Raw genomic sequence first — 7,995 nt, forward strand, 5'->3', positions numbered from 1 at the left:
AAATGGGCAGGACAGAAGCGGAAGCCGAGCGGAAGGAGGTTCTTAAAGAGACAGAGGCCAATTTCAAGGCGTTTAGAAGAGGAAGTGATGAGAAGATAAGTTTATTTTCTATTTAAACATAAAAACAGCATTTTAATAACAGCTAAAGATGACATAGATGCTTTATTATGGTATTGTATTTAAATATATGCCTGCGAAACACATAATATTGCCCTTTAACAGTTCAAAAGATCAAAATGAAGTACAACCCCAATTTCAAAGAAGTTGGGATGCTGTGTAAAACAAATAAAAACAGATTTCAATTATTTGCGAATCTTTTTTGACTTCTATTCAATTGATGTACAACAAAGACGAGATATTTAATGTTCAAACAGATACAATTTATTGGTATGTTGCAAATATTTGCTCATTTTGAATTTGATGCCAGCAACACGTTCCAAAAAAGCTGAGACAAAGGCATGTTTCCCACCGTGTTCCATCACCTTTCCTTTTAACAACCCTCAGTAAGTGTTTGAAAACTGAGGACAGTAATTGTTAAAGCTTTGTAGGTGGAGTTCTGTCTCATTCATGTACAATTTCAGTTGCTCAAAAGACTGGGGTCTTCGTTATTGTATTTTGTGTTTTAAAATGAATTGTCAATGGGAGACAGATCTGGGCTTCAGGCAGGCCAGTCTAGAACCTGGACTCTTTTACTACAAAACCACGCTGTTGTAACACGTGCAGAATGTGGTCTGGCACTGTCTTGCTGAAAAAAACAAGGACATCCCTGAGAAAGACGTAACTTGGATGGCAGCACGTTACATATTTACCTTTCAGCATTAATGGTGCCTTCACAGATGTGCAAGTTACTCATACACTAACACACCCCCCATACCAGCAGAGAGGCTGGATTTTGAATTTTGTGTTGATAACATTTTGGACAGTTATTTGTAACTTTGGCCCGGAGGACACAGCATTCATGATTTCCAAAATCAATTTGAAATGTGGACTCGTCAGACCACAGGACACTTGTCCACTTTGCGTTGGTCCATCTCAGATGAGCTCAGGCCCAGAGAAGTGTTTCTGGGTGTTGTTGATATATGATGTAGAGATGAACTGTGTTCACTGACGATGGTTTTCTGAAGTGTTCCTGAGCCCAAGTGGTGATATCCGTTACAGAATTAAAAATGAGTCAATATTTGAAAAAAAAGTTTATTTGTTTGAACATTAAATATCTTGTTTTGTAGTGTATTCAACTGAATATAGGTTTACAGGGATTTGCAAATCATTGTATTCTGTTTTTATTTGTTTTACCTCCCAACCTCAATGGAAATGGGGACGTACATGTTTTAAAAACAAAAATTATTTACTGGTAGTTTTCAACAACAAAGAAAGGAAACAAAATTTGTTTGGTTACGTCACATTTTAAGTACAAATACTCTAACACCTATTTACCTGAATTACACTGACTGCAAATACAGTTACACCTACTTTAGATCAAGAGTCTGCTGCAGCCTTTTTCAGCTGGTTTTAGTTTTCAAATTCAAGCTTAAAGCAGCAAATCATAACACAAAACTGCCAAAMGAAAATCTTAACAACTTTTTTCTGTAGGAAGCAGGTTTTATCAGCACAACATACATTTAACAAGGTGTGAAGTGATGCTTTTTCAAATTATTTAACAACAAGAAGTTTCTCATATCAACCTAAAAAGCAAACTTGTGTTTCTTTTTCTTTACTGGGTTAAAAAATAAGAAGCTCAGAACAGCTGCAACGATAAATTGAAATTGATTTTTTTCTCAGCTGCTGTTGTTTTGTTTTCTGTCTTCTAAATATTGAAGCTAATATTTAAATTCACTAAGAAAATGAAAAAAATAAAATCCCTATTTGTGATGTAACTCATGATAAAGTTTGACCACAGATGTAAGTTTAGGAGCCAGTTATGTAGAACCAAGTCAAAAAATAAATGAATGAATGAATGAATAAATAAATAAATAGCTGGCAGTAGTTTAACAGTCACCAGGATAATCACACACCTCTTTCTGTCACTACCTGACAGCAGTTTCAAAAAGACAGACACAGGTACACTAAAAATGAGGCCTAAAGCAAACAGTCTTTGGAAAAAAAAAAAAAAAAAAACAATAAAACACTTGAACCAAAGTGGCAGAAGGTTGCAACATGAATTTTCTTATGTGTCTACAGTATTTATGTGACAAGTTAAAAAGACTGGACGAAGAATGGACACCATGAGAGTTTGGATAACTTTAACCACATGAAGCTCATGTAAGGAGTATGTGCAGAATTCCCATCTTAGTCCCACAGAAATGTGTAAATAAAAAAWTATAAACATTTAACTGCACTTCCAAGTCTTTTCAGAACATTAGAAGACCGGAAACCTTTAATTCTGTAAAACAACACAGACAAAATGCATCGCAGGTTTAAGGCACCAACTGGGATAATAAACACAAACAACTTGAACATGGTAATAACTGGTAACATTGTACCTCTGCAAAAACAACCAAAGTAGTATTTTGTGATGGTTGAGGTGTGTCAYTAAAAAGACTCAGAATTATGAAAAACACTTGAATGTTTATTGATTTGAATCAATGAAGCAGATTCTGTATCAACGAACACTAAAGTGTTTCTCTAAAGATTTCAATAAAACAGACAACTGATCAGGCGCACCTTGTGTGGCTCATATTACTCAAGAGTGAAAAAAAAACCTGTCAAAAGAGGGAAAAACTGCAACTTGTTCCTGCAACTTTGTGCTGCACAGTTCACTCCTAATGAGCCATTATTTACCAGCAAATATGTCTGAAGTCCTACTTTTTTAATTTTTTAGCCACTTCAGTAGAAAACAGAACTGAATGTTAGTTTCTTAATTTCTGCATCATCAGTGACTTTTTTTAAAGGCCTACTTGACTAAACTTAAGAAAATCTTATATTTCTAACTAGASATGCACCGATATGAAAATTTCAGCCAATATCAATATCAGATATAATTATTGGTGTTATGGCAGATAACCACTATTTACCAATTATTACACAAACACACAAACTATTTATATACATATACGCTCAAACACTCTTGAGTCTTTTTTTGATACTGTAAAAAACCAACCAGACAGCTGACATGGCTCAGGTATTCCTGGCTGCGCTGCGTCATAACATCATGATCAAACAGATACGACTCAACCAACCATCTCCCAAAACAAAAACACAAAGCTAAAAGTGGGAAATCAATACCGGACATTAATATCGGCCCAGATTTACTTATCGGATCGATGTAGATATTCTAAAAACTGACCAATATCGGCCGATGCCRACATATTGTGCATCTCCATTTCTAACTACTCCCACTACCTGGTGTCGTAAAACTTTCTGCAGCTTACGTAAGATCCTTCATGAAAAACAACACATCTGAAYTGAGTAAAACTGACAAGTGATGTCACACAATGTAGAAAATTTGGCATAAAAATACACTGAAAAAGCACTTCTTTAATGTTTGATTTGCACCACTTCTAACTGGTGAAATGAGTTGCATGTTATCAGATCTGCACAGTTTTAGCAGTTCAGTCACATTTTGGACACGTGTGGGATTTGTGATATCACCCTACGTTTAGTAAATTTGCCCCTAAAGGTTGGTTTACAGAATTCTCTTCTCTTCAGCGGTTTTACCTTTTCCCAGATGAGAGTGGTGCCCTTCCGGTGAACGGCAGACTCTGTGTTATAGTTGATGCCAAACTCAGAGAACAGGATCTCGTTTTTATCTGATGCYAATGTTCCCTGAAAGACAGAAAAACAAAGTTTCAAACTATGAACAAAGCACTTTATTACTTATGTCTGATCAGATGCCCAAGTTACAKCTTCCTAATTGGCAGGTCATGGTTCATTTTTGAACAAATTATTGCAAAGATAGCRCCACCAGCTGGTTAAATGAGTGTATAATTTACTCCACGATGGCAKTGAAAGAGGGTCTTTAAAGTTTATGTGAGGTTAATGAGGTATTAATGACTGGAGTTGTCCAAACAAGCAGTTAGAATAAACATTTGCTGACAGTCCAGTGGAAAATGAAATGGCTTGAAGAGAACAGCTGCATCAGTCTGCAGCTTCCACAGGCTGCTCCTAACATGAAGTCATGAAGAACCTGATGAACTCTAAAATACACATTTGTTGCAATTTCTATATTAGTATTTGTTTCGTAGATAAAATATCAAAGTGTCCATCGAGCCTTATTAGAAGGTACAGTGGGSTGCGAAAGTTTGGGCAGTCTTGTTAATTGTCCTGATTTACCTTTATGAATCATTGTTTGGATAAAAAAAATCAGTTAAATATATCATATAGGGGACAAACACAGAAGTGAAATGAAGTTGATATGATTTACAGAAAGTGTGCAATAATTGGTTTAAAAAAATTAGGCAGGTGCATAAATTTGGGCACCATAAAAAACTTTACCTCAATATTTAGTAGCTCCTCCTTTCACAGAAATAACAGCCTCTAAACACTTCCTATAGCTTCTAATGAGAGTCTGGATTGTGGCTGAAGGTATTTTAGACCATTCTCCTTTACAAAACATCTCTAGTTCATTCAGGTTTGATGGTTTCTGAGCATGGACAGCTCTCTTTAAGTGACACCACAGATTTTCAATAATATTCAGGTCTGGGGACTGAGATGGCCATTCCAGAACGTTGTACTTGTTCCTCTGCATGGATGCCTTAATAGATTTTGAGCAGTGTTTATGGTCGTTGTCTTGTTGGAAGATGCAGCCCCGGCTTCAGCAGCTTCAGCTTTGTCACTGATTCCTGGAAACTGGTCTCCAGAATCTGCTGATATTGATTGGAATCCATGCGTCCCTCAACTTTAACAAGATTCCCAGTCCCTGTACTGGCCACACAGCCCCACAGCATGATGGAACCACCACTATATTTCACTGTATGTAGCAGGTGTTTTACTTGGAGTGCTGTGTTCTTTTTCCTCTATGCAGAACGGCCCTTGTTGTGTCCAAATAACTATTTTAGTTTCATCAGTCCACAGCACCTTATTCCAAAATTAAACTGGCTTGTCCAAATGTGCTTTAGCATACCTCAAGCAGCTCTGTTTGTGATGTGGGCGGAGAAAAGGCTTCCTCTGCATCACTCTCACATACAGCATCTCCTTGTGTGAAGTGCTGAATAGTTGAACGATGCACAGTGACTCCATCAGCAGCAAGATGATGTTGTAGGTCTTTGGTGCTGGTCTGTGGGTTGACTCTGACTGTTCTCAACATCCTTTGCTTCTGTCTACTGGAGATTTGTCTTGGTCTGCCACTTGGAGCCTACATTTGAACTATGCCTGTGGTCCTCCATTTTCTCACAATGTTTCTCACAGTGGAGACTGAAAGCTGAAATCTCTGAGATAGCTTTCTGTATCCTTCCCCTAAACCATGACGGTGAATAATCTTTGTTTTCAGCTCATTTGAAAGTTGTTTTCAGACTCCCATGCTGCCACTCTTCAGAGAAGATGCAAATAGGAGAAAAACCTACAATTGCCCCCCTTAAATACCCTTTCTCATAATTGGAGTCACCTGTGTGTGGAGGTAGAGGGTCACTGAACTTACCAAACCAAATTTGAGTTCCAATAATTAGTTTTAAAAGTTTTGAAATTAATAAAATGTCAACAGTGCCCAAATTTATGCACCTGCCTAATTTTGTTTAACCAATTATTGCACACTTTCTGTAAATCCTTTAAACTTCATGTCACTTCTCAAATATCCCAGTTTGTCCCCTATATGATATATTTTACTGATTTTTTTTATCCAAACAATCAATGATTTATAAAAGATAAATCAGGAAAATTAACAAGGGTGCCCAAACTTTCGCACCCCACTGTATTTTCCGCCATGACCCTCCTGCTGTCCTTGGGTCGAAACCCATTTTGAAAGAAGCAGGAGGTTTAAAAATAAAGCTGTGGAAGCACAAGATCCATGCAGTGAACTACACTGCCTGCACATTTCACTGGACCCAAATTAAAAATGTGTGACGGGAAAACTGCTATAAAATGAAGATATGAAACAAAACAACCATTCATCGTTTTCATCGTTACGGCAGCAGGTATGTACATCATACCACCTGAAATGTTTCATTATTTGGATGCGTTTTAAAACGTTGCTTGTGGAAATGACTTTTTTAAACAGTTTTTTTGTAAGTAATAAAAATGTTGCCATCTCTACTTTTTGTGCTGYAAGCCTGAAATACAGGAGTTAATGTACAGTTCATTGAGAAATTAAAAAAGTGACAAGACCTGAACTTACACTGCAAAAACTATCCCTCTAAAAATAGGTTAAAAATACTAGATYATAGTTTGAATCTTCTCCTATTAGGTGAAACTATCTGCAAACAGTCTTATTGAAATAACAAAAAATTCCAAACTAACAAGATTAATAAACAAACATATTCTGCTCTTCCTTATTATAGAAGTCTCAAAACAAGATCAAAAATACTTTTTGACTGTATATAAGATTGTAAAATATAATTAARTGGATGATTTTGCAGTGTAATTGTGTTGGTTTAATATTTTCTGTAATTAGAGTAAAGTCTAAGTAGTAAATGCAAGACTTTTGTAATACTAAATACATTTGATAAAAAAGGCAATTAAATATATTTGAGTAGAAATTTGTAAGAAATAAATGAATAAAAAAAGGAAAAAAGGCAATTTTCATGAGATAGTTGCACTTTATAATGTGATATTTTACAGTATAAGCTCTTGTCAACTACTTTAACATTTGGAAAGTAAATTTTGTTCTATCTTAAATTTACTTTTTTTTAAAAAAATAAGTCTATGTTTCAAAAAGCCATTGAAGTAGATGCAACTAGAATTGACGCAACCCACGTGTGTGTGCTTGGGTTTAAAGTTTTATTATTGCTCTCACCTTTAAGCGATCCATTGCCTGAGCTGTAGTGAGTCCTCCTCTTTGAACTAACRTCCAGAATGCTGTGTTAAACAAGTTATTTATGTGACCTGGACGAGAAACCATACACACAAATCACCTATTCATCCCAGTTAAACATTTTCCATAAATCTGTTACAACACTGTATGTACTCACAGTCCGCTTGCCTCCAGCTGAGATAATCTCTGAGGTTGCGATTGCTCGGAAACAAAACCACACGCCCGTCAAAGCTTGGGGGGTAGAAAAGGGACTGCTCTCCAAAAAACTCCTTCCAGTAAAACACGTATGAGGAGGAGAACTGGGAGGTTACGTGGGTCATGAACTTACTGCGAGAAATGCAAAGTGGGGATAAAAAGTCAGAGAAAACACCACACATATAGGTTTGTTTGAGAGCAGCRGTAAGACACAACACCTGGCTCTTCTTTTAAACCAGGTGGAGCTCCTCTTGAAAACGAAGCTGAACTCATCACTTTGACCATAAGCGATGACAATATCCTCCAGTTCCTCCATGACAGAGCGAGCACTCCTGCTCATCAGCCCCAGAGCCCTGTCGTCATTGGGTTTTGTAAACATGTGCTGCTCTGCAAACCTAACGCAGATTGAAATGCAGAAAGTCAAAACAGAGCGCACAGCTCACTTTACTGTAAAATACGAATCAAACTTACTTATGGAAGTTGCGACCGTCCAGTCTGACAACAATGTAGCAGTTCCGCAGACAAGTGTCATCCGTTTCAAAGTTGCGCACGTACTCAAACTTGCTCTTGGCCATGCTGCTGGAACTGGTAAATAGACGGAGAAAGGATGTAGGGAACAAGGTCCTACTTTTTGAAAAAAATCTGCTTGTTTTTATGAACAGCATTTGGTTTCTGGGGGAATATAAAAAAACAGTTCTTAAATATTACTGCCACACAAAAGCACAAATTACATACAGCGGGTAAAATAAGTATTGAACACGTCACCATTTTTCTCAGTAAATATATTACTAGAGGTGCTAATGACATGAAATTTTCACCAGATGTCGGTAACAACCCAAGTGATCCATACATCTCAGTAATCCAGGTAAAAAATCTAAGGAAAAAAAATTGTATAGGTC

General features: G+C 36.8%; 1 protein-coding gene across 1 annotated transcript in view; it reads right to left on the reverse strand.

Moving 5' to 3' along the window:
• thg1l (tRNA-histidine guanylyltransferase 1-like) overlaps nt 1-7,681 on the reverse strand; it is a gene marked incomplete at its 5' end in the record, with an annotated part of 10,493 nt that extends 2,812 nt beyond the window's left edge. Inside the window, 5 exon segments of the mRNA XM_014014688.1 lie at nt 3,655-3,762; nt 6,884-6,972; nt 7,059-7,228; nt 7,315-7,491; nt 7,568-7,681. Of these exon segments, the coding sequence (XP_013870142.1) occupies nt 3,655-3,762; nt 6,884-6,972; nt 7,059-7,228; nt 7,315-7,491; nt 7,568-7,681 (658 nt within the window).
• Nucleotides 7,682-7,995: the final 314 nt, after the last annotated feature.

This window comes from Austrofundulus limnaeus, unplaced genomic scaffold, assembly GCF_001266775.1.
Source record: "Austrofundulus limnaeus strain Quisiro unplaced genomic scaffold, Austrofundulus_limnaeus-1.0 Scaffold118, whole genome shotgun sequence".
NCBI lineage: Eukaryota > Metazoa > Chordata > Actinopteri > Cyprinodontiformes > Rivulidae > Austrofundulus > Austrofundulus limnaeus.